The sequence below is a fragment of the Ochlerotatus camptorhynchus genome, unplaced genomic scaffold (genome assembly GCF_037179485.1).
Source record: "Ochlerotatus camptorhynchus isolate MF236.1 unplaced genomic scaffold, CSIRO-AGI_Acam_v1.1 ptg000530l, whole genome shotgun sequence".
In the NCBI taxonomy this organism is placed as follows: domain Eukaryota; kingdom Metazoa; phylum Arthropoda; class Insecta; order Diptera; family Culicidae; genus Ochlerotatus; species Ochlerotatus camptorhynchus.
In genome coordinates, this window is record NW_027041014.1 from 5438865 (window position 1) to 5464998 (window position 26134).

At 39.9% G+C, this 26134-nt stretch overlaps 1 protein-coding gene across 1 annotated transcript; it reads left to right on the forward strand.

Moving 5' to 3' along the window:
• Window positions 1-3925: 3925 nt before the first annotated feature.
• Trh (tryptophan hydroxylase) lies at window positions 3926-24762 on the forward strand. Its single transcript, XM_065236132.1, has 9 exons — window positions 3926-4191; window positions 14113-14440; window positions 14501-14666; window positions 14733-14783; window positions 14965-15246; window positions 15309-15435; window positions 15497-15729; window positions 24137-24353; window positions 24417-24762. The coding sequence occupies exons 1-9, from the start codon at window positions 4084-4086 to the stop codon at window positions 24483-24485; spliced, it is 1581 nt and encodes a 526-aa protein (XP_065092204.1). The 5' UTR covers window positions 3926-4083; the 3' UTR covers window positions 24486-24762.
• Window positions 24763-26134: the final 1372 nt, after the last annotated feature.

A 26134-nucleotide genomic window follows, 5' to 3' on the forward strand; every position in this document is an offset into this window, starting at 1 on the left:
CCTCCATGTCGGACCGTCTGGTTTGTTGTCCGCTCTTCGTCAACGCTTTTGGTTGCTGGGTTCTCGATCGGCTGTACGGAAGATTACACGAGGATGTGTCCGATGCTTCCGTATAAAACCTAAGGGAGTTACTCAATATATGGGTAGCTTGCCAGTTAGTCGCGTTACTCCTGCAGCTCCTTTTGAAGTATCTGGAGTCGATTATGCAGGGCCGTTCGTTATTAAGCATGGAGTAAGGAAACCAATTCTCGTGAAGGCATACATTGCGGTTTTTGTATGTCTGGTAACAAAATCCATTCATCTGGAATTAGTGTCGGACATGACTACGGCTGCCTTCATCGCCGCTCTACAGAGGTTTATCAGTTTGAGAGGTTTAGTTAGAGAGTTGCACTCGGATAACGGTAGCAATTTCCGAGGTGCCCGGACAGAACTACATGAGGTTTTTGTCTTATTTCGTGATCACTCCGCTGTTCATGAAATTGAATCCTTCTGCCAAACCAAGGAAATTGTTTGGCATTTCATTCCACTAGATGCTCCCGAGTTTGGAGGCTTGTGGGAAGCTGGCGTCAAAAGCACAAAGTACCACCTGAAGCGAATACTCAAGGAAACTCCGTTGACTTTCGAAGAATTCTACACGCTGCTTACTCAAGTGGAAGCAATTCTAAATTCACGACCTTTGTTTTCCCATTCCGATGATCCAACTGAAGGCGAAGTAATTACCCCTGCACACTTCCTCATCGGAAGACCACTTACCGCTATTCCTGAGCCTTCCTATGAAGGCCTGAGTAAAAACCGGTTGTCCAGGTGGCAGCATTTACAGCTAATGAGAGAGCATTTTTGGAGGTCTTGGGTCCATGATTATCTTGTTAGTTTGCAACCAAGGGGTAAAAATCAGATTCGTCAGCCCAATGTTAACCCCGGTTCAGTCGTTTTACTCGAAGATAAAAATTTGCCACCACAGCAGTGGAAATTGGGAAGAATTGTCCACTCGCACCCTGGCGAAGACAACTTAGTGAGAGTTGTTGATGTAAAAGTGGGAGATACAGTTTACCGACGCCCAATAACGAAAATTTCCATTCTACCCATAGATGACAATAAGCCTAAAGTCAACAATCAGGAATCTCCAGGTGAATCATCGAATCGCGTGGGGGAGGATGTTCGCAACAGCGAATAAGTTTCGACACGACCCTGCACCGCCGCTGGCACTGTAAACGTCCTGAGTTTACCGACCGTCAATGCATCAGCAGCAGAAAAAATCTCCCTTCCTTCCTCCTCATCCTTTTTTTTACTAACCCCGAGATAGCCGCGGGAAAACGGCCTCCCTACTAACATGACAACAACCAATCACAATCAAGATTGTATTTTATAGTACACTTTTCTATCCTTTTTACCCCTTGGTTGCAAACTAACAAGATAATCATGGACCCAAGACCTCCAAAAATGCTCTCTCATTAGCTGTAAATCCTGCCACCTGGACAACCGGTTTTTACTCAGGCCTTCATAGGAAGGCTCAGGAATAGCGGTAAGTGGTCTTCCGATGAGGAAGTGTGCAGGGGTAATTACTTCGCCTTCAGTTGGATCATCGGAATGGGAAAACAAAGGTCGTGAATTTAGAATTGCTTCCACTTGAGTAAGCAGCGTGTAGAATTCTTCGAAAGTCAACGGAGTTTCCTTGAGTGAAATGCCAAACAAGAGTCACAATCAGCGATTTTTCACAAACTCACTCACTCACTCACTCACTCACTCACTCAGCGATCAGAAAATCGCTGATTGTGACTCATAGAAAGCAAAATTTACAGGTTTTATGTTTCAAACGCATACTATGCAACCTCTTCTTGTAAGTTACAAGTAAAACATGCCATCATACCATCTTTTTGTTTTAATACTTCAAAAAACATTATTTTAGCTGAAATGAGTATTTGCAACCTTGATTCTGCGTAGAAAATAGAAATAAGAGGGAACTAAAACAGACAATAGTGGATTAACAACAAGAGTTCACGCGTGTAGAATGAAAAAGATAACAATAAAACAAACCGAAAGTGAGAAATTCACTGAAACACCAAATCATAGTGACCTGCGTCAAGAAAGCAAGGAATGAATTTCAGGCTGTGTTCCATTTGGTGAATTTTCACTTAAATTTGACTGACGTAAAATTTATAAATAAACCTGCTACTGTCTCAGACTTATTTCTGACAGAACAGGAATCAATTTTAACGGCGCTGGTGGTGTAGTGGTAAGCGTGATTACCTCTCACCCCAGCAGGCCTGGGTTCAATCCCAGTCGGCGCCGCCGGAATGTTCTGAGGCATAACATCTCTGATCACGCCTTCCTTCGGATGGGAAGTAAAGCCGTTGGTCCCCGGTTCATGAGTTGATGGGTCGATAGGTAGGGTCCAGGTGTGGGAGCTGCCTTCCTGGCACGTCGGTAGCATTGGTGCTCAGCACGGAAAACAAGATCGACGGAAAAAACAAACCAAAGGAAAACAAAAAAAATGAATCAATTTTGACAAACACCTTTTAGAAACTCGGAAGAGCAACAACAGAGGAAAGTGTCAAATTTAAGTGAAAACATTTATGCGCTGATGTGTATCTTATAGTGATTTTCAGAATACAAGTTCAACATTTTTCAACTCTGACTTTAGGCATGTAGTGCCTTGGGGAAATTTTAGTAGAATTTTGTGTGCTGTCCTTTGACGTATTTTTTATTTTGATTAATCACCCTAGAAGTGAGAAGAAGCATCTACTTTTTTTTTCATTTGTCAATATAATGCATTGGTGTCTTCAGCAAAGTTGTAGAAAAGATTATTACAATGAGCTTTGCAGAAAACAGTAACTTTCCATTTTTCCGTTTTTATCAGTAAAAATTTAATTTGTCATGAACGATCCCTAAAAATCAGTTTTGTATCCTAATTTTTGTTCCGGCTCATTGGCAGATCGAAAAATAGAAATTTTTCAGAACATTGTATGCCAGTTTTTTAGAATACTGTAATTTTTGATCAAAAATAGTCCTTTTTTGCGTCTAAATTAGTCCATCATTAGGCAGCAGATGCACCAGATTGTAAATGCTACAAAATCCAAAAGGATTAATCAATTTTATATGCAATCCTCGGAATCTTCTTTCCGAAGCAACGCCCTTGAATGTATCCATATTCAATCGTTTTTTTTTTTCTCTTCCTTTTCCAATCTCGGCATTATCCCCCAGACAGTTCAAACGCAGAAAACTTACAAATGGAAATGATGATTCTTTGTATCCACCCACCGCTGACGCTACGTAGATTTGATGTTTATCCTTCTGTCCAAAGTTCCAGGAAAAGTACATCAATCAGTCCGAAAATTATCATTTCGTCATTCTCAAAACAATTCGTCATTCTCAAAACAATTCGTCAACCACCGAACCGTCTTCAAATTCAAAAACAATTAAAGACCCGCACTGGGATGGGTGACATCAGCAAACCAAATTTCCGTAAGTGCTTGCAGTAAAACATGTGCTTCGATATGTGCCCACCCAGCAGAAAATCCTAGCGTGACAGTAAAGTTTAGATTATTCCTGACTTTATCGTGATTCAGCCAATTGGCAGCTATCTCTTCGTGAGTGCGAGACGAAGGAGCGTCATCTCTTAAGAACAACGATTTCGTTTGGATCCATGGTGGTGGGTGGTGTGGGTGGCGGATGTGGTGATGGCTCCCCCAAACGACTGCCACTTGTTGCCTGTTGCCAATGGAAGGATGGATGCTGTTGCTTCTGTTGCAGACCTGAGGCTGGAGATGGATGACGACAATGATGCTGGTTCCTCCTTTTCACTGAAGAACTTTTTCCCTTTTGGTGGGGGTGGGAGATAAACGACCCAGAAAAACCGAAAGGTATAAAAGGCGGGAAAATTCTACCGAGATTCAACAGTTGAATATCGCTGGCTGTGCGTGTCGGGTCGGAGAGATTCGTGCCATACAGGATCGGTTGTGAATAGGTTCGGGTTGGTGACTTGTTTTAGTGCAGTGATTTCAAGTGGATTCTCGAGCAGGATTTACTAGGGGAAATTTTCCGGGCAGTGAAGCAAGTTTTTGTGGAAAATTGTGAACAAGTACGATGAGTGGATCCGGAAAAGGATTACTCGGATTATGGTTGTACCACAGTGGCGAGCAGGAATGGACCGTCAAGGAGGGCAGCCCGCTGCATAAACGGAAGGAATTTGCAGTAAATATCAGTGCCGAGAGAATTTTCAAATTAAAAAAAAAAAACAGTTGGATCAAGTTATGGGTGGATGTTAATTTATGATTCTGGAAATAATTCTGGACTGTATCGATAATAAGTTGTGACATTTTTTTTTTCAATCAAAACCCATGCAGTAAAATTATTTAATACTTAAAATCATGACCCTTTTTAATAAGGTACAATTGTAAATCCAATCCATTAATTTTCGTATATTTTTATTAAGCTGAAAATTATCAGAAACGTTCCTCATGACCAAAACTACCATTTTGCATCTTCAGATCACCATTTTAAATCGAGCCATAATTTTGAAAAATGTTAAGCTTATCTTCAGAAAACTGTTAATCGAAAAATGTTTGTTGAGTGCCATTGGTCATATTTCATCGAGTGGATGTGATTTGATCTGTCGCTTGATATGGTTATGAGAGATATCAAATTTGGCTATGTAGAACCATGATCCGGAACCGATTCTACGGTGGCCATATGGCTCTAAGGTTGTCATTTTGAGTGTCATTGCTCATATTTCGTCGAGTGATGTGATTTGATATGTCGCTTGATATAGTTATGATGGATGATAAATTTGATTATATGGATCCATAATCCGGACCATCCGGAACCGATTCCAACGTAGGCATGGAGTCTTATGATTGCTCTCTACCTTTTTTGGGAGTTCCATGAAAAAATCAATATGTTATCGTAATGGCAGGTATATATGATATGGCATCTCTGAGATAACTTTTTTTGAAAATTACGGGCTTTTACGGGTTAAGATCTTAGAATATCGAAACAAAATTCAAAGTCCACAACAAAACAAACTTTTAAATCAATATCCTGAATAAAAAAAAGTCACAATCAATGTGCAGCAATAAAAAAAAAAATCAATTTACCAAAGTAGTATGAATGTTCCTGAATATCTTGAATTTTCCAATTTTATATGATCCTGGACATCGAAAAAATATCATGATCCCAGAGGTACTAAGACTAAGAAAGATTTCTCAGATTCTAAATTAAGACATTTATGATGTGACTTTTGATATCCTGGGGATTTAAAAAAAATAATTAAAATATAGTTGGAGGTGCTTAACGTCAATATCAGACTGAAAGAGGACATTCTTACACGATAGATGTGGAGATGAAAGTATAGAGTTGATAGTTCCGTTGTACTACGGCAGTATGCAAATTGTATATAGAAAGTAGAAAGTGAGTGACAATTTTGAGGGGCAGCTGCCACACCTGGAACCTACCAATCGACCCACCAACTCATAGACCGGGGGCTTTGTTTCCCTTCCGAAGGAAGACGTGACCAGAGATTGTGTGCCTCAGAAAGTCCCGGCGGCGTTGACTGATATTGGTTCCAGGTCTTTTGGGATGAGAGGCAATCACGCTTACTAAATTTTTAAGAATATTACGAGCAACAATGCAAGTTCTCTGAACTTTCCAGCTAATATCTAAAACTTATGAATCTACAAATGGTGGAATTTCCATAGCTGTGGTATGGCATTTTTGCTCGAATAATGTCGGATTATCATATGTATTCAGTTAATGGTTTGATATTTGCTCCACTGGAAATAATGGTTTTCTCTATTTTATGAACCAACATTAGAAACTTCCACAACTATAAAAATGATTCTTATTAATGAAAGACGAGCTTAATTATTTAGTTTGTAATTGGTTTGTAATAATTATCCAGAAAAAGTATAGTACCAAAGCTGTAGATTCACGTATTAAACGTTCCTCTGTTCGGAACCTAACAGCACCATTTGATCTATTGTAGTATATGCCGTGTCCTTAGTTTAGTGCATGTCATATTACTTCATCACTATTGAGAAATGATGAAGTATTCGATTTTTTCCAGTTGCATTCTTGCATTTATCGCAAGGATTCGACACTAATTGAAAGGTCCCGCTATTTATACTCTTCGGAGTGTTGAAACACACTCCAAATGCACGCCCCTTTGTCAGTCAAAATTGGAATCCTTAGCAACCAAATTAAGGGATGACACCGATAATGACGATGCCACAGAACCCTAGTCTTAGCCACTTCAAACTAGGGAACAACGAATAGAAGATTAGGAATCACATAATTCATTTTTTCCTTGTTTCAAGATCATCCTCGGTGGACAAAGCCGAGTCTTGTCACTATCAACAAGGCATAAAAAGTAACAAGGACTAAGATGTATTCCTTTGATTACTGAAAAATTCTGTTCCCCTAGTTTGAAGTAGTCAGGACTAGGAATCGGTGGTAGATCTTTCATCCCGTAACGTACCACGAAAAGGTGATCTACTCACGTTACGGGGCAAAACGTTTTTAAACGTTAATCAATAAGCTTAATTTATGTTTTGATTTCTTTTATTTCCATCACTCCAACCCTGTTTAGACTTTTTTTTTTGAAAAACGTTCCATCGTCAGGGAATGTTGATGTTAATAGAAGTGTTGATATCAATATTCATAAATATTCGGTATAATCAATATATGATCATTATCCAATTTAGCCTGGTCTTGTTGCCCATGATTTGGACTTTTATAATGATTTTAAACTTTGATAAAACTGAATACTCGGGTTCAGTCCATATGCAAATAATTAGTTTGTATAACCCATCTTCTTGTTGTTCCCAGTTATGGCTTGCACAACTTTACGCAAAAAACCCTCTCCTTAGGACACTCTATTTTAATGATAAAATCGAGTGCATTCTAGGTGGTGGTAACAAGAACTAAACAGAAACTTTAAATCAGTCCGCATCGTACTCTCTTACCGTGCGGATCTATTTGCTTTCTGCTGAAGAAAGTGTTGCTGCTACCTAAAGCTACAACAAATTTAAACAGCACTTTTCAGTGCTCAATATACCTGCCAATTTTCTACCTTGTTCGACTCTTACTCCTCTTCGATCCTTGTTTGGACCCCACCCGAGTAAATCCTTCTTGGATATCGATTTGGAAATTTGAAAATTTTTGATTCTTATAGTAATCTGCTAAGCAATTCGAGAGTTCCCATAATTTCAGTTTGGGTCTTACCAGTCCTATTGAGAATCAGGTTGCTCGGGATTATCTGAATATTTTTTCTCGGGAATATATTTTTAATGATTCCTGGGGGCTGATTTGGACGAAGTAAGATCTATAACTAAAAAGTTTCATAATATGGAAGCTCCAGGTGATGATGGAATTTTCAACATCCTCATCAAAAACTCCCTGAGAGTACCTTGTATTTCTTGGTAAAATTATTTAACAGGTGTTTCCATTTGGTATTCTGCAAAAGTTGTTCCAATTTTGAAGCCAGAAAAAGATCCAGCTGAAGCTTCTAGCTACCGTCCAATAAGTTTGCTTTCTTCAATTAGTAAACTTTTTGAAAAGATAATTTAAATAGAATGACATCAATACGAACTCAATTTTTGCAGATGAGCAGTTTGGATTTCACCATGGGCATTGAACAAAAAGCCCAATTAATTTACTTAAACTTTGCTGTTCACAGTTTTTTAATCATACGCATGAGTTAACATATAATTAATTATGAGTAAGAGGCGGTATGGGAAAAGTGTATTTTTCTGTTTGGCCGCATATACGGCTAGCTAGTTTAGCTAATTAATTATATCTTAATTCATGCGTATGATTAAAAAACTGTGAACAGCAAAGTTTAAGGAAATTAATGGGGCTTTTTGTTAAAAATATTTTCAAGATTGAACACTCAAGAATAACATCTCAAAGAGCGAAAATTGCACAAATTTTGCGATAAGTGAATTTTAACCTACGAGTATCTCGAAAATAACAACTTTGGGCAATTTAAGCATAATGAGTAATTTTTTTGTAAATTTAATATTAGCACTATTTTAAAGATATTTGATAACTGTAGGTGGTCCCTTGGAAAATACTTATTTTTTCAATAATTCATAACTTTTTTGTTTATGATTTGCCCAACAAATGTACAGTGTCAGTAAGTATTACTTTATCTAAACTACAAAATAAATATAAAAAAATAATTTGAAAAAAATTCACAATTTGAGTAATTTTAATTTTTTTTTTTTGATAATTTTGATTTTATTTGTTAAAAAAAAATTATATTTTTTTACAGTATATATTTTTTTTCTTGAAAGGCACAATACTTGTCCGCAACTTCTTCTATCTATCTATCTCAATCAAACAAATCGTTCGCAAGATATATGTTTTTCTATTGATGCGTATTATTTTTGCATAAGCCCTTTTCAAGTGTCAGTCGTGTACAAAACTAGGGAACCAAATATGTAAAATGGCATGTTGAATAATAACAAACAACTGTGCAAAGTTTAAACATAATCGATCGACCTTCTAGATCAAAAAATTTAAAAAAAAATCGTCATTTGAAATGGAACTGCTGAATAGCTGCAAGTTCACCCCAAAGCAGTATTTTCAAATGTTCGAGCAATAACTACTTAAACTAAAACATTCGTAAATAATATAACAAATCAATTTCTAGGGGTTTGTACTAGTTTAAACAGAAAATGAATTGAAAATAAAATACAAGCGACAACAATGTTCACATATTGCTGAAAATCATGATCAATTTTCGCCCGGTTTACGGTATTTAAATTTCATTAAATAGATTTCGGGCCCCGAAAATTTCAAATTATATTGGTGGATAAACAACAGCGATACATCATTACTATTGACAGCGATACATCATTACTATTGAAAGATGTGAGAAATGAAACAAGATTTTTCGAAGATTGGTTCGCTTGTGTGAGATTTTTTGAGTATCTAGAATTGTGATTTAGATGTGTCGCCCCCTCGGATTTGTTACATGTTCTCAACATCAGTTGCACTAATTAAAATTCAATGCTAATTTTTATGTGTCCCACACATGAATTTATGCAATGTGATAAACAAATGATATATATGAGTGGGACACATAGTTCTTATGTGTATTCATAAAATTCATGTGTACCCACACATGCTATTCATTTGTATAATAAATTTCATGTGTACTTCTAAGTGGATTGTGTTTATGTGTGGACACATGAAAATCACGTGGAATTTTACATAGAAATTCGACAATAAAAATGTGTCAAATTTTATGAGTGTAGATTAGCCTATCCGTTAAGCGAGCTTGATCGTCGTTGCAGATTTAAATTCTACTATTGCATTTCAATTAAATACTGCATTTCCAGATTTCAATTCCCATATAAAAGTTTAAAGTGTTAGCATCTTAATTTTACTGGTAATAATTCAAAATATTTTGCTGTTAAGGTGAAAGTGGATCGGTTTAGAATGACTCACTTAATCGATTTTTTACAAAATAACGCAGCGCTCAATCGGGGCCTCCCTTAACTGAGTCGGTAAAGGCGCAGCTATAAAGCAAGACCATGCTGGAGGAGGTTGGGTTCGATTCCCGGTCCGGTCTAGGAAGTTTTCGGGTTGAAAAATGTCTCGACTTCCCTGGGCATAGAAGTATGACTGAACTTGACCCACACAATTATACCAATGCAAAAATGGTACAGGCATCGAAAGCTCTCAATTAATAACTGTGGAAGTGCATCTAGAACACTAAGTTGAGAGCACGCAATAAGCTAATATGCGATATGCAATAAGCTTGAAATTCGAAGAAGAAGAAGAAGAAGAAGAAGAAGAAAATCGAAAAAACTCTTCCGTGCAAAATTAAAGAACTACAATGGCTATCTCTAGCAATTTTTACAAGATTGATTTATTGTTTAAATTTTCTGTAAACGATTTTCTAAGTTCAATTTTAGGACCACAATCATAGTGGTCGCTAACTTTGCTCATCATTTACACAAGTATTTCGTATGAAAGGTCATATTTCACTCCCGTAGATCTTTTCAAAATATTGTTAGGAACAAAGAGAAGCGAAAAAAAAAGGCACACGACGGGGCGATCCATGAATGAATTAGCTAGAAACACCATCAGCACCGTCAGCAGGATCAAGCTCGCGCGTGACGTTTTCCATTTTATTGCGATGATGCATATTGTAAGATATCAGGCATAACATTTGATAACGGCACAAAAGCATTTGTAAACAAACTTTCTAAGGCCCTCTACACGTGAACCAAAGTATGCCCATGTAGTATTTGAGGATTTTCTGCGAAAATTTCAGCCTATTTGATGAAGGTATTCTGTTATATCCTGGTATTTTTAAAGATAATTAGATAATTCCACGAACTTCGGCATAACTTCCCTGAAATTCGGCAGAACTTCCCTGAACTTCAGCAGAACTTCAGCAGAACTTCTCTGAACTTCGGTAGAACTTCGCTGAACTTCAGCAGGAGTTCCCTGAACTTTGACAGGCCTTCCCTGAACTACGGCATGAGTTCCCTGAACTTCAGCAGGACTTCCCTGAACGTCGGTAGAAGTTCTCTGAACTTCTGCAGTAGTTCTCTGAACTCAACAGAACTTCTTTGAATTTCCGCAGAACTTCCCTGAACTTCAGCAAGACTTCCCTGAGCTTCGGCAAGGCTTCCCTGAACATCGGAAGGACTTTCCTGAACTTCGGTAGGACTTTCGGCAGGGCTTCCCTGAACTTCATCAGGACTTCGCTGAAGTTCGGCAGGCCTTCCCTGAACTACGGCAAGACTTCCCTGAGCATTAGTAGAACTACCCTGAACTTGTAATCTTGGAAATGAAGTTGTTATTTCAGTAGTAGAATTATTATAATTATACAATAATATTTTGTTTACGCATATGTTCAAAATGTCAATACTTCCCATTTTTCTAATTTTCAATGCTTGTTTGTATTGGTGTATTTCGAATTTGGGTGTGGTTTGAAAGGGTGTGGATTCAGTATCAAGGGAAAATCATTAACTTTCACCTTAATAATGGAAAACTGGATAAAACTGGATGAATTCTTAAGAATCCAGTTGGCATCACTGCTCTGTACATCATAATACACTATAAAAAGACAATCGTGATAATTATTCCTAAAAATGCTCTGTACATCATAATACACTATAAAAAGATAATCGTGATAATTATTCCTAACAATTACAATGAACAATTCGCACCATTAAAACGAATTCCGCAATGTTCATGATAACACATCAGTCCCTTTGAGATTTTTGCGACATTATTTAAAGTTTCCGCGATTTTCACGTCTGAAAATTCAAATCACCGAAAATCGAGAAATCCGTGAAATTTGCGAAATCTGCGCCTGTTATATAACAGCCCTGATATTCGAATGAGGGGACTTTTCTCATAATTTAAAGATTACTTTTGAAATGTTTCATCGGGGGCACTTTCATACAAAATTTTGCTCAATTTGAGCGTTTATTTCAATGAATCACTATTTTACATTGTTTTCAAACTTTATTTAGGAGATTTTTAGCCGTAGGCTAGTTCATCCCCGTAAATAGTGAGAAGCCTTAGCCTTGCTTGAATATCATGCTACTTCAACATTTCATTATCTAGCTGTTTATACTTTTACTTAAGTAAAAGTATAAACAGCTAGTAAAATAACAAAGTAAACAGCATAGGAAAACAGACAGACTAAAAAGGTACAAATTAAGAAAAAACATCCCTATGGGGTTGTACGCATTGGTGACGTAGGACTACGTGGTCTTATAATAAATCTTATTTGAGCTTGTATTTTGTATAGGAATAGGAATTTTAGCGAGGTTCCCTCTGTTTATACTCTTTTGTATGACGCGCTTGACATAGATGGCCCATAGCGACTAACGAAGAGCTACTGATTCTGATCAATAGCGGTGCGGTTTTTTCCTCCTTCAATGGATGCTCATGTGGGCTGCAGCTCGCTGCTTGCGGGCAGCCTTTCGTTGTGTACTGGAGAACGCCAAAGCTCACCACGCAGTGATTGAATAAAAACCGTTAGGTAAGACTGGATAAAATACAACTTTGAAATCTGTGTTAGGGAAATTGCTTTTCGCAGGCAATCGGTGCCTCCCTTAGTTCAGTCGGTAAAGGCGCAGCTACAAAGCAAGACCATGCTGGAAGTGTCTGGGTTTGATTCCTGGTCCGGTCTAGGATTTTTTCGGGTTGGAATATTTCTCGACTTCCCTGGGCATAGAAGTATGATTGGACTTGCCACACAATAATACCAATGCAAAAATGGTACAGGCATCGAAAGCTCTCAATTAATAACTGTGGAAGTGTATCTAGAACACTAAGTTGAGAGCACGCAATAAGCTAATATGCGATATGCAATAAGCATGAAATTCGAAGAAGAAGAAGAAGAAGAAGAAGGCAATCGGTGATAATTTTAATTATCATAGCAACAGTTGCATATTCGTGCAATTTTCAATAGTGACATTTTGAAAAAATGATAAAATCTTGATTAAACAAATGCGTAGAAATATTTCTGATCGATTGGTGATAAAATTATTAAAATTGGTCTAGGGGCAGCTGAGTTATTAACGTTCCAAATCTTTCATAATTTTGTTACATGTTCCACTTTCGGTTTTCACAAAGTGTACCCCCATATGGAAGTAGTCCTACGTCTAATAAAGAACCAATAACAAAACATAGCTTCACTGTAGGAGGTCTGTGGGAGCCCCCGTTCAGTGGGGATGTCCCGATGGCCAAAATAATCGATGGTGCTAAATCCTGAAACATAGCTTCGCCGCCTTTAAAAAGCGCAGACCGTGGTGGCCACGAAGGTGCTCGAATTGTGTGCATACGCATAACACGTGCTCCGCCGTCGAAGAAATATGGCGTGTCCTATCTGAAGTCTGGAAAAAATCCTCTAGTCTCGCAGGTTCGCAACGTCCGTCCACTTTCCGATGTCGCCTTTGATCTTTCGAATGAACGGAAGTGTGGCACGGGACCATTCCGTTTCCTACGCTGTCCGCACTGGGCAACCCGCATAAACGCGAACCATAACTTGACCTTACCGATAATAATTATAAATTGTTTATAATCACTCCTAAACTTTAACTGAAATGGTTATGGAACTTTACATGAACGTTTGTGTGATAAAGTTTTAACCTTATGTATTATTGTTTTTTGAAAGCGGACCTCACAAATAATGGGTTGTTAAGAACCATTACCATTCAAAATTCTTGTTTTCTCAATACATTTTCGAAAAGAGAACTATATTTGAACGTTTTTACTTATGGTTTGAGAACATTAATGGTTATGGTTATTATAGTCAGTAAGGTCCATTAATGGTTTTGTATTATCGCTCAACTTTACGTGGAATATATCGTGAATTGGTAATCAGTAATTTACAGGCAACTAATTCGCGATATATTCCACATAAAGTTGATCGATGTTACAAAACTATTTATGGACCTTACTGACTACCATAACCATAACCATTAATGTTCTCAAACCATAAGTTAAAAGGTTCTAATATAGTCCTCCTCCCGAAAATATATGGAGAAAACAAGAATTTTGAATGGTAATGGTTCTTAACAACTCATTATTTGTTAGGTCCGCTTCCAAAAAACCATAATACATAAGGTTAAAACTTTATCATTAAACGTTCTTGTAAAGTTCCATAACCATTTCAGTTGAAGTTTAGCAGGGATTATAAACAATTTTTAACCATTTTCGGTAAGGTCAATTTATGGTTCGCGTTTATGCGGGAACGGTGGGGACGGAAGATTGTGCGGATGAGGTTGATCCTGCTGTGTCAGCTGGCCTTGATCCCTTAAAAATGTTGGTCAAAACTCAGCGACCGGTCAACAGTTTCACAGTTTTCTTCAGTGGGATGTCTTGATCACTGATCTTTATGGATGGTCCGCAGACCCGATGTCGGTACTGGTAAACGTGACTAGCGCTCTTTCCAGCAGATAGCTGAAAGCCTTTCGAAGCGGCCCATCGGCCCAATTCCAAAATAACCTGTTAGATTTTAACACGGTTCGATTTTGGCAACATTAAATATTCGGCTTCGTTGCCAAAATCGAACGGGTACTGTACATTGATAAAAGCAACAACGATTAAGCGATAATCGCACTTTGATCCATTCCACAGGAAAGCAAACAAATCGACTGCAGCAACGGAAACGGTCAACGGTCGGACAAGACGTCGATCGTTTTTACCCTCAAAAACCAAGTGGGTGGTTTGGCACGTGCCCTACAGGTCTTCCAGGAGCTGGGAATTAACGTACTTCACGTGGAACTGAACAAATCCAGCGAACCATGCGAGCAAGCCGATGTCCTAGTGGACATCGAATGCGACGCCAGCCGAATGGAGCAAGTAATGCGATTGTTGAAACGTGAAGTTCACAACGTTAGCTTTGCCGCACCCATTACCAGCGATGGACCACCACCAACTCCACTGTCGGCTTGCGGGAGTTTTGGTAACACTTGTTACTGAGCTTTCAATCGTTCCACGAGTCACTCATTCAAACTTCCAACAGATTTTGGCGAAATGCACTGGTTTCCAAGAAAAATTTCCGATCTGGACCGTGCCCAGAACGTGCTGATGTACGGAGATGCCCTGGATGCGGACCATCCCGGATTCAAGGATCCGGTTTATCGCAAACGGCGAGAGCAGTTTGCAGCTATTGCCAATTCGTACAAGCAGTAAGTTTCACCCTGACATGTTGCAAAGATCCAATTAAACTTACAACCTATTTTCTATTTTCTCAGTGGCAATCCAATCCCGAGAGTTCAGTATACACCGGAAGAGATCAAAACATGGTAAATTGAATTTCGACTCGAATGTATGGGAAGAAGTTGCTCCTTCTGCTAAGAAATATCGGTCACCATCAAGGCAGGATGGATCGAATTGAATGAGCGCAATTTATCCTTTCGTTAACGAGAATATTCAAAACAACTTAATTCAATTTATTGGTTGCGTCCTCTCTCTTTCTCTTGACAGGGGCACTGTATTTCGTGAGCTGCAGAAACTCTACATCAAGCATGCAGTGCCGGAGTACTTGGAAAATTGGCCGGAGCTGGTAAAGTACTGCGGTTACCGGGAAGACAATCTCCCCCAGCTGCAGGATATCAACGTGTTTCTCAAGAGGAAAACCGGCTTCCAGATTCGCCCCGTCGCAGGGTACCTTTCGCCAAGGGACTTTCTCTCCGGATTGGCCTTCCGTGTTTTCCACTGTACCCAGTATATTCGACACTCGTCAGATCCGTTCTACACTCCGGAACCGTAAATTAAAATTTCAAATTATAACTCATCGGTGGTTACAATTTGAAATTTTGTATTTCCAGCGACTGTTGCCACGAGCTGTTGGGACACATGCCGCTGCTGGCGAATCAGAGTTTTGCGCAATTTTCGCAGGAGATTGGGCTGGCTTCGCTTGGCGCTACGGATGATGATATCAATAAGTTGGCGACTGTAGGATTCCGTTCGTGTGCGTTCCAACTTGAATGAGTAATTAGTGTATGAATAATTTCAGCTATATTTCTTCACGGTGGAATTCGGCCTCTGCCGTCAGCAGGATGGCAGTTTCAAGGTATTCGGAGCAGGATTGCTGTCCTCGGTTGCAGAGCTGCAGCATGCCATTACCACCACGGTAAAGATTAAGCGATTCGATCCGGATGTTACCTGCATGGAAGAGTGCATCATTACGGCTTATCAGAATGCGTACTTCTATACGGATTCCTTTGAGGAAGCGAAGGAAAAGATGAGGTTTGTATGTAGATGCCGGAGAAGTGTTCGTCGAGACTTTAACCTCTTTGGCAGGTCTGCCCAACCTTTCTATACTTGCTTTTTTAAAATGGCTGTATCTTCGTTCGATGAACATGTTTCAAGCTGCATTTTTATTTATTTCTCGTTCATTCTGGGCCAAAATTCATAATGATGGATATAATTGAACTAGAATGATATAATTGCTGCGAGAGATCATGTCCAGCCCGCGGGACGCACCTTGGGCAACGCTGCTCTATAGGCTTCAGGGACGACCATAACTGAAGAAATCCACATGCAAGAAAAATGATCTGAATGATGAATTGTAAATCAAAACCTTAACGATTTCCCCACTGACATTTTCAGCATTATCTATAAGCCATCTTTTCCAGCGTTGTGCTGTAAAGTAGCTGAAAAAACTGCAAATACAGCTACAAGCAGAAGCTAGCAAAATAGCAGAAGCTGTAATAACAGCAGTCAATAAACGCTAATGTCACTTCAATACACATACTAATCAACTTCCAACTTGTAGCTGCAACACAAAGCTAACAAAGTGAATATGTTACTCATTTGATGGCTTCTACACAACCAACCACTCTTGATGAATAACATAAACATCAAAAGTGCTACATATTGGTGCTACGGAAGGGGGAAGTAAAGTCGTTGGTCCCGGTCCATGTATGGAATGGGTGTGATATCCTACGCAGGTGTGGAAGCTGCCTTCCTGCACTTTCGATTGCCGTCAATGGATGGCAATCGATGTCCGTCGGTGATTGGTACTAGATTTTTTTTTCTTTATCGCCGTGATTTTTTGACATTAACGTGACGTATAACTGGCTTTGATTACCCAACGAATGCGACAGACAACATTCTAAAAACTTAATGTAAAGTTAAGATTACATCGGGGCTGTGGTGAGGACTGTGGTGTGCGAACAAGGTAGAGCTTCACCGTAGAAGACAGTGCTCCGTCCGACGGAAGAAAAAATAGAAAGGTGAGGAAAACACGAACAGTGCAGCCACCGACGGGGGGCTAGATTTGATAATACAAGTGGGCGTCCTTCAGAAAGGCGATCAGCGCAGACAACGCCGATTGGCGAAACCAAGCAGATTCTTGACGTTCTCGGGTAGTCCGTGTTGTTCGCGTAGCTCCTGGAACTCCGGGCAGACACACAGCACGTGTTCCACCGAGGCGAGGATGCTGCAAATTGAACAAACCTTGCGGAAAGGTGATCCACCGAAATTACAGGAAATCCTCGCATGGCCGGTCCGGAGTCTTGAGATGATCTGCTGGTCCTTGGCTGTTCAGCCAGGGGCGTACGGTTTTCTTGATCTTCCTCAGGAAAGTGGTCCGCGACTGGAACCATTTCTGCTGCCAGGCTTCCATAATAGTATTCGCAATCCAACGCCTGACGTCTAGGAGGGGTACGTTCCTGGTGTAGAGGGGACGGGATGCACCAGATCCCACCAGTCTGTCCGCAGCCTCGTTTCCGGGTATCCACGTAAAGACGGTTTAAGGTGGGGCGTACCGTGTAATGGCTTGTGTCCAGGGGTGGCTCGGGGCTTCGGCTTCCAGCGCTTGGATGACGCTGTGTGAGTCAGTTAACACGAGGATCGGTTGATCTGCCGGAGTGATGGCTGCGTCTAGAATAGCTGCGGCTTCAGCGGAAAAGACGGAACACTCCTACGGTAGACTTTGACTCGTTGCAGTGTTCGGTCCTGCCACTCCGAGTCCAACTCCAGCCCGCAACCACGATCCGTCCGTAAAGCGATGAACGAGCCCCGGATAAACCGACCCGAGAAGCTCTGCAACAGAACGTCTCAAAGCTACAGAGTTATCTTCGGCTTGGAATCCACTCTTAATCCGCTTATCTATTTTGACGACGCTTGATCGCCAACTCTTTTCTCCATGCCAGTGGACCCTGGCCACCGGGGGAGGTCACGGTTGGATGCAGTGCGGAGGCCTCTGTTCCCCTCGTTGAGGAGAAAGACCCTTTCGTTCCCGAATGTCTTAGCAGCGAGGGCAGCGGCTTTCGTAGTCTGCGGGCCTGGAAGGGAGAAGGCCGGATACGATACGTACGTAGGTATTGTTTATCGGAACATGGATGTGGTTGAGCTTCTCGGTGACAAAGCAGGTAATTTCGAGGCCGTAGAAAAGTAGACTGTCGATAACAGCCCGAGCCCGACACGAAGGCAGATCTCACGGTTGCTGGAGCGATGCGGGCGGGAGATTGTCCTGACTATATTGATGCGGCTACGACAGTTTTCTTTCACCATCCTGAAGTGCTGGTTGAAGCTTAGGGTGCGATCCAGTACTACCCCCAGAACACACAACGTTTTCTTGAGCGGAATCGGACGATCTTGGATGGTGATCGGTGGTCCTCGAATCAGATGGCCCGAGTGAAAGATATGGCACCGTACATTCTTCGGCGCGGAAAGCTGGAAACCAACCGAAAGCGCCCACCTGCTGACGGCGGAGACTGCTGCTTGAGCTATGTTCCTGGTCCACTTAGTTGTTCGTCCCGTTACGACGATGAGTATGTCGTCGGCATAAACGATTACGTGCACGTTCTTGGGCAGTTGGCTGAATACCACCAGGAATAGCGTTACCGCTATGGCAGATCCCTGGGGCCAGTTTCCTCGGGGAACGGATCCGTGCGAGTGTTCCCGACAGTCACCTGGAAGGTACGATCAAAGAGGAAATTCCGTACAAAATGTGTGATGCTGATGACACCAGGTGTCCATGTCCTGTTGAACGCCTTTGAAATATCAAGGGAAATTAGCTCCGCATGGTGACCGTTGTCCTGGGCTTCCTTAAGTACATGCCCGAGGGCTGCAAAGTAAGTGGAGGAGCCGTGTCCTTGCCAGAACGCATGCTGCCGTTCGTCAAGGAGGCCGTTTGACTCCAGGTACTGCCTAAGACGACGATTTACCATTCTTTCCATCACTCTTGTCAGCAGCAAGTGAGCGCAATCGGCTTAAAGGAGGAGGCTTCTTCACTTTCCGTGTTGTTCTTCGAAATGGGCACTACCAAGCTTTGTTTCCAGAGGTCCGGATACGAGTCAGTGAGCCATAGATCGTTGAAGAAGGCGAGTAGCCTCGTTTTTCCGTCGAGGGAGAGGTTTTTTAACACCGGGGATCCAATCTCGTCCGGCCCGGCAGATTTACCACTACTGCTGACGAGGGCAAACTGAAGCTCCCGGAAGGTAAGAGCTTCGTCCCGTCCCAACAATCATAAGTAGCCAGTTTTGCTTGTACAGTATAGTACAGTAAAGGTTGCCACATATCGTATAACATTTGAATACAGCTTTGAGGCTGTATAAATTAAATTATTAAATCTTTTATATTGGGAAAAATCTCTCGCAACACGAGAAAAGGGCCTATCATTGTTGATCGATTCTCTTTATCGATTTTCTCTATCGCGAATAACCCGACTGCAAATGAATTTCCCATTCTGTGTGTTGTTTCAGGCGCAAGCTAACATCATCTTCTGTCGAACTGTACTGCGAGCTTACCGAGAAATTCGTTTATGTTGCCGTGGTAAACCAAAGAGAAAGTAGATGAAGAGAATCGATCAATGAGGATAGGACCTTTTCAAATGTAACGCGAGAAATGATAGTTGGGCTTACAACATCGATAGGGATGACAATTTTTTGCTACATGGCTCATGCGTATGAAATGGAACTGTGTACCTGTATTCAACAAAGTGTTCTGTTGTAGTTCATCCATAGTTGGTAATGGAGAGCTTTCGAATTCGTATTTATTTACTGGGATTAGTTTCCCTCACCCCTCCGAATTGTATAGGTACTTTTCGCAATTTTGTTTTTTTATTTTCTAGCTTCTTATTTTTATTAACTTTTCAGATGTACCTCAAAAGTTTTTTAGATCTCAGTTTATTAAACTCTAAACATTACAGTTTGAAAAATTTATAAATTTATCCTGATCTTAGTGCTACTGTGTTACCTTTTTTTTTTTCCTTTGGTTTGTTTTTTCCGTCGATCTTGTTTTCCGTGCTGAGCACCAATGCTACCGACGTTCCAGGAAGGCAGCTCCCACACCTGGACCCTACCTATCGACCCATCAACTCATGAACCGGGGACCAACGGCTTTACTTCCCATCCGAAGGAAGGCGTGATCAGAGATGTTATGCGGCGCCGACTGGGATTGAACCCAGGCCTGCTGGGGTGAGAGGTAATCACGCTTATCACTACACCACCGGCGCCGTTCCCTGTGTTACCTGACCTCCGACTTCTCGACTTCGACTTCTCGACTTCGACTTCTCGACTTCGACTTCTTGACTTCGACTTCTCGACTTCGACTTCTCGACTTCGACTTCTCGACTTCAACTTCTCAATTCCGATTTCTCGACTCTGACTTCTCAACTCCGACTTCTCGATTCCGATGTCTCGATTCTGACTTCTCAACTCCGATTTCTCGACTCCAACTTCTCGACTCCGACTTCTCGACTCCGACTTCTCGACACCGACTTCTCGACACCGACTTCTCGACTCCGACTTCTTGACTCCGACTTCTCGAATCCGACTTCTCGACTCCGAGAACTATTGTTTTAGTACTCTTGTGACCAACGTAGTAACCGGAGAAACCGTCAACAATGCTGATGATGGTACAGCATGCAACACTAACCTAAGGCGTTTCTCTCTTAGATGAATACGTTAGTCATGACGAGAGAAACAAAACAATATTTGGGTAAAGAAGAATTGCATTATAACACACCATCGCCTGGAAATTATTTCGGCAACGTGGTGCCTTAGGTAGTGATGAAAACGTCGCTAGAACTATTCCACAGCCGCAGACAATAAATGAGCAAGTCAAACGCGCACTCTTTTGCCTGTGGATTTGTGGACATAACTCAAATCCTCTAATAAAATAATGACAAATAATACCAATATCCTAAGAAACAAATGCAGCATGTAAATTATAACTATTTTGAAATTGTTGGGCCATTTAGCGGAATGGGATCTGAAAATATAAATCTTTTTTTTTTTAATATGTTCAATGTAGTCGCTGTGGAAAATCTTTAGCCTTTGATGAAATGCAAAGTTCTTCCATTTTGAATACCGTTGAAATCTGGAAATGGTGGAGTTCAAGGAAGGAAATGACAAGGATATTCGCTATTCCCTCTTTTTTAACAACGCAATTATGATCATTAATATTTTTTGTTGTAAAGCTATAATTGTGGTTGCAAACTAAAATCTACTTAATATGACTAAAGTCTGGAAAAACTACTTGTGCTCTTTCTGTTGCCCTTATACATCTAACTACGTAACTACTAAAAGCTCATAACTATCATCGAATTCTCCATATAATTCACCTAAAGTTGTCCTCACTAGGCGTCGAGGTCTATTTCGTAAATGAAAAGAAGTTTCCCTTCTGGTCTACTAGGGGTTGTGTGTTGTCCGTTGTCCAGTCTAAAATGTTTAGTCTGTGTAATATCTGGATGAAGGTGGTGCCAATTGTCATTTTACATCATTACTCATGAAATCCTTTTCTGAAATACCTAATATGTTTGTGATTTTGCCATCTCCGACCACTGTGCTACCATAGAGGCAACTCTAAGACCAGAAGGTCCCGAAGAAACGTGCTCAACTTTTTGGCTCAGCTCTGGCACTCTCTTCGGGCCCAAGTTAATCAATGCACCCCTCGAAACATAGGAAAATCCACGAACCCCTCATTTTATCTGTCAAACTTTCCTAGCGAATCAAAACAAACACAGTGTAGTACTAGAATTTCGACTAGAATGGGGTACGTTAATCGATCTGCATGGGCCCGATAGGCTAGTCAAGTAGTGAGCCAATTTAAAATCGTTAGTTTTCACCGGTTGGTGCTACTGTGTACAAGATCTGGGAGTAATTCTAGATTTCCAATTAACGTACAAGTAGCACATCTAGTATGTTGTCGACAATACGTCAAGGCTCTGTTCTATGAATGGTACATCCTCCCATGCAGTCTAAAATCATTGTACACTTCCATCGATATAATTTGCTACAGCATGATTGTGACTAGAATAGGTTGCACACTAGTAATCACATTTGTTCAGTGACATGTGTCACTGCTGCTATGTCCTTTCTTGAATACATACTGTTCGGATTCAATAATAAGCTATGGTGCTGTGAGAGCTGAGTCCATTCAACTTTCAACTATTTAGGAGGGATCTATTTCGTCTGCTCAGTAATGAAAGTTGATGCCAGCTGTTCGATCTAGAGCTTTGCTCATCCAGGACAGCATACAGGGTATAATAGATTGCCCCGAAATCATGGAGCAAATAAATATATGCGTCTAACCCCAATCATTGTGTATCAATGTTATACTGTTCAAGTAACAATTCTGATGTTATCATAGTCTTGTAGACCATGATTCAGACTTAAAGAACTTCAATCTCTTAATTTTGTCGAATTTCTTAACGGAATCCCTTAATGAAGAGATTTTGAGTGTGTTGATCAGTGTTGGGAAAATATAAAAAAAAAATAATCTCACCAATTCTCAAGATCACGCTTGATTTTCGTAGACAAAAATCAACAAGCAAAAAATTTTGCAAGCTGTGGTATCGCAGCTCAGAATATCAAGCTAACAAAACTCACCAGCTGAAAATCTCAACAAACTGTGGTGAGATTAAATTTCATGCTTTTTGTTTTACACCCGAACGCAGTTTCGGTTGGCAGCAGTCACTTCGTGTCTGCCATTGGTGAAGATAAAAAAATAGATAGTAAACTATACTTTCTCTTTCTAAGAAAACGATGTGCAACGGAATCATTTTCGTGTTGAGTCAACTCTCAGCTTGATTTTTGTACGTTGTGAATAGTCTCGCAGTATCCAAGGAGCTTGTAAAATCAATATCAAGCATGATATTTTGTTCCAATATCACGCGTGATATTGAGAACGTATAAGAGCGGAAAATATCAATTGATTGATGATTTTGCCAACACTGGTGTACTCAACACCATGCATGGAAAATCATTTGCATTCATTTCGTGCATTCATTTACATTCATTTGCCTCTAACTTTTTTCTTCAACAGCATTCCGCAAAATGATGTATAGAGCTTTTGTAGGTTTTGTTATTAACTACAACTTTTGTTAACAAGTCAAATCCGTATCTCTTATGCATGACGAAGCAGAGCAAACAGAAGCCACCACTGTTTTTCAGTGAATGTATTTTACATTCACTGAAAAACAGTAACAAGTTCTGCCCGCTCTAGTTTGTGATGCATAAGAGATACGGATTTGAGTTGTGAGCAAAATATGTAGCTTATAATAAAACCTACAAAAGCTCTATACATCATTTTGTGGAATGCTGTTGATGAAAAATTTAGAGGCAAATGAATGTAAATGAATGTATGAAATGAATGCAAATGATTTTCCATGATTGCTCAACACCACTTGGCACTGATGAAGTCTGCAAGTAGTAGACGAAATACGCGTATCTATTAAAAGATAAGCAAAAAAACGGAATTAGAAGAAAATAATCAACACACTCAAAAGCTCTTCTTAAAGAACGTTCTAAAACCTCCATAACACGTGCAATGTTACTTGCGAGGGTTGTCATTATATTGTACTATAACTTCTACATTAGTGTGCTTCATTTTGAGAAAAGTATTTGCAATATAATAGGCCACCTTCCAGTTTGAATTATAACTCCAAAATATGAGTCTGTGCAAAAAATGGTTAAGATTGATGAAGGCTTAAAGGCCCTGCAAATGGTATGAAGTTTATATGGGAATTACTATGGAAGCAATTGCAATGTCACAAATAACGCTCTAACTTTGGTTTTAGTTGTCCAAAGGTTGTAAAAATCCAATGTGTGATTGCTACGATAATGACGAACAAGCAATATTCGTCATTTTGGTAGCAATTCAAAATTGGGTAAATTGATATTTTAATTTATGCTTGACAACAACACATCACAGGAAAAAATAAATTTAAATATTTCCTCCAAGAGGATGCACTTCAATCATGTTGAAAATCTCATGTAATTTTTATGACCCCACAAATAAACAAATGCAGTAAAAGCAGCGTAAAGTCAGTTCATGCACTGTATTATTGATAATTTTGTCCTTTTTGGCAAGTAATATTACACCATATTTTCGACACGATTGAAGTGCATCCACTTTGATGTGATATTAAAATTATTTTTTTGCTGTGTAGTTTAATCCATGACATGTTTGTTCTATAAAATAAAAAAAAAATTGTCAACTTTAGCCATAGATAGAGCAGTATTTGTGAAATTCACAAATCTCTTATATGTATTCGTAATAATCTCCATGTACATACATACAATCATTTGCACGACCTCTAAGACCTCATCAACCTTAAACATTTCGCACTGGCTCATATGTTGGGGTTATGAATCAAAGTGGAGAGTGACAACTAACCGATGATACCAACCTTCCATTGTAGGGCATTTGCTGAGAACATTCAACGACCTTTCGGAGTCCGCTACAACCCGTACACGCAGACAGTTGACGTTCTGAGTAATGCCAAGAAGATCACCGCTCTGGTCAGCGAACTTCGCGGGGACCTGAGCATCGTTTCGGCAGCCTTGAAAAAGGTCTCAGCACTGGATGACAATTTGGACGTTGAATCGATCGAAAGACTACTGTCCAGTAGTCTTCATGTTAGTGGAATTATTTATTTTGCTTCTTTTTTTATTTAATGGAACGACATTTTTTTATTTCAGGTGTCCGATAAAAGTCCCAACTCAGAAAGCTCCGATTCCTCCGATAAAGCAACTACTCCGAATCAATAAAGATGCATATGTGTATATCAACATGTCCAGTACACAGCAAAAATGAAAATTTGTTCGTAAAAACTGTATACATCTTACAACGTAATATTACACAACCGATGGGATGACCTAGGTGCTGCAGTTTCGATGTTACATTCCACGACTTTTTTGTTTTTGCTGTGTACAATACTACAACCAAAGATGATCTTTACTCGCTCTCTCTCTTAATGTGAAGGAATAAATTCCAGTCATGAATCAAGATCAAATTATTGAACCAAAACATATGTATTAAAGAACGTTCTAGATGTGGCATAAGTTGGGATGGGTTTTTTTTTAGGATGACGACCAATTTCTTTCCATTTTTATACAGTATCCGCTAATCCGGCTTTCGTTCCGGCTCTAGTATATTCAATTAGAGGATGTTCCTAAATCTACAGTCAAACAGCGCGTAATGTTGTGAATAACCTCAAGGACAGCTGTCCAGCAGTGTTCCCAATTTAATTTACAACAATCCAATGTCTACGAGATTGTGCCGAAGGTGTGCTGAATCTCATTTCGGCACAATGTGCTGAGTGACTTACCCCTTGGATACTACAAACATTTCCAACTCATTAAATACGCTTCGGAATGCTTGCGTTCTTGAAATGGGCTTTTGGAGTTGCGTTAGAGCTGTCACCTTCTGACTCCCGGATTTAAGCTTCTTGCAATTATTTATATAAAAGTTGGTTGCAGGAGGATTTTATTCATAATGCCACTACCAGTCAGTGGGAGTTAGATTGTCAATACACGCACACACACACACACACACACTTACCCTTACAGGTTACCAACAAATTTAGACATTTCTGAAGTTTAAGAACTTTTTAAAGCTCCTGTAAATTTCCTGAAACTAATGGAACTGAAATAAAGCTCTGAAAGCAACCCTTAAGTTCAGGGGAAGTTGGAAAAAATCTGACGGGAGTACACGGAAGATTTTCAAAAAGATTAAAGTTTATCACAATTGTTTCCCCTGACAGTTAAGCGTGGGTAGGCAATACACATTTATATTATTAAAAATTATCGGTATAAGTCGGGATGATTTCTCAAAAACCGGTATTCTGAGACACCTTATCTGTATATCGCTATCAAATTTAAAAATCTGTATAAATACCGATAAATCGGTATATCTGGCAACGCTGATTGGCCATCAAAAGCAACAACAAACGAACCGAGGAATGTTAATCCAAACGAGTTATTAACAAAAGAGAAAATAGACGAAGAGAATCGATCATCACTGTCGAATTATGCAAAGTTTTATGCAAATCGAAAAAGGTCGAGTTTTTCGAATCGTCATTTGGGCATTGAACTACTCAATTGTATGGTAGGGTAGAGAACTACTTCGGCCCAAGCGCCCATTTTGGGCCTATCGAGCAGAAAACTTTAAATAAATCCATGATTTCAGAGTTAACAAGTCAATTATGCGTTTGGTACGATACTTTAGTTAATAAGCTACGGAACGAAGTCAATGAGAACGCGTGATATGAAGGTTTGCACCCATTAATCCCAAACACAAAAGAAGCGCTCCGACCGAATCAATTTTTATCTTCATCCGATAGTCCGAAGTGAATTCATTTGCGTTTCAATGCGTTAGGCCGAGTTAAGAATCCGTAGGCCGAGTTTGGCGTCAAGAA

Coding starts and splice junctions, on each gene's coding strand:
- Trh (XM_065236132.1), top strand. CDS start 4,084: ATGAGTGGATCCGGAAAAGGATTACTCGGATTATGGTTGTACCACAGT. Junction 14,667..14,732: donor ATTGCCAATTCGTACAAGCA/GTAAGTTTCACC, acceptor CTATTTTCTCAG/TGGCAATCCAATCCCGAGAG. Junction 15,436..15,496: donor ATATCAATAAGTTGGCGACT/GTAGGATTCCGT, acceptor GAATAATTTCAG/CTATATTTCTTCACGGTGGA.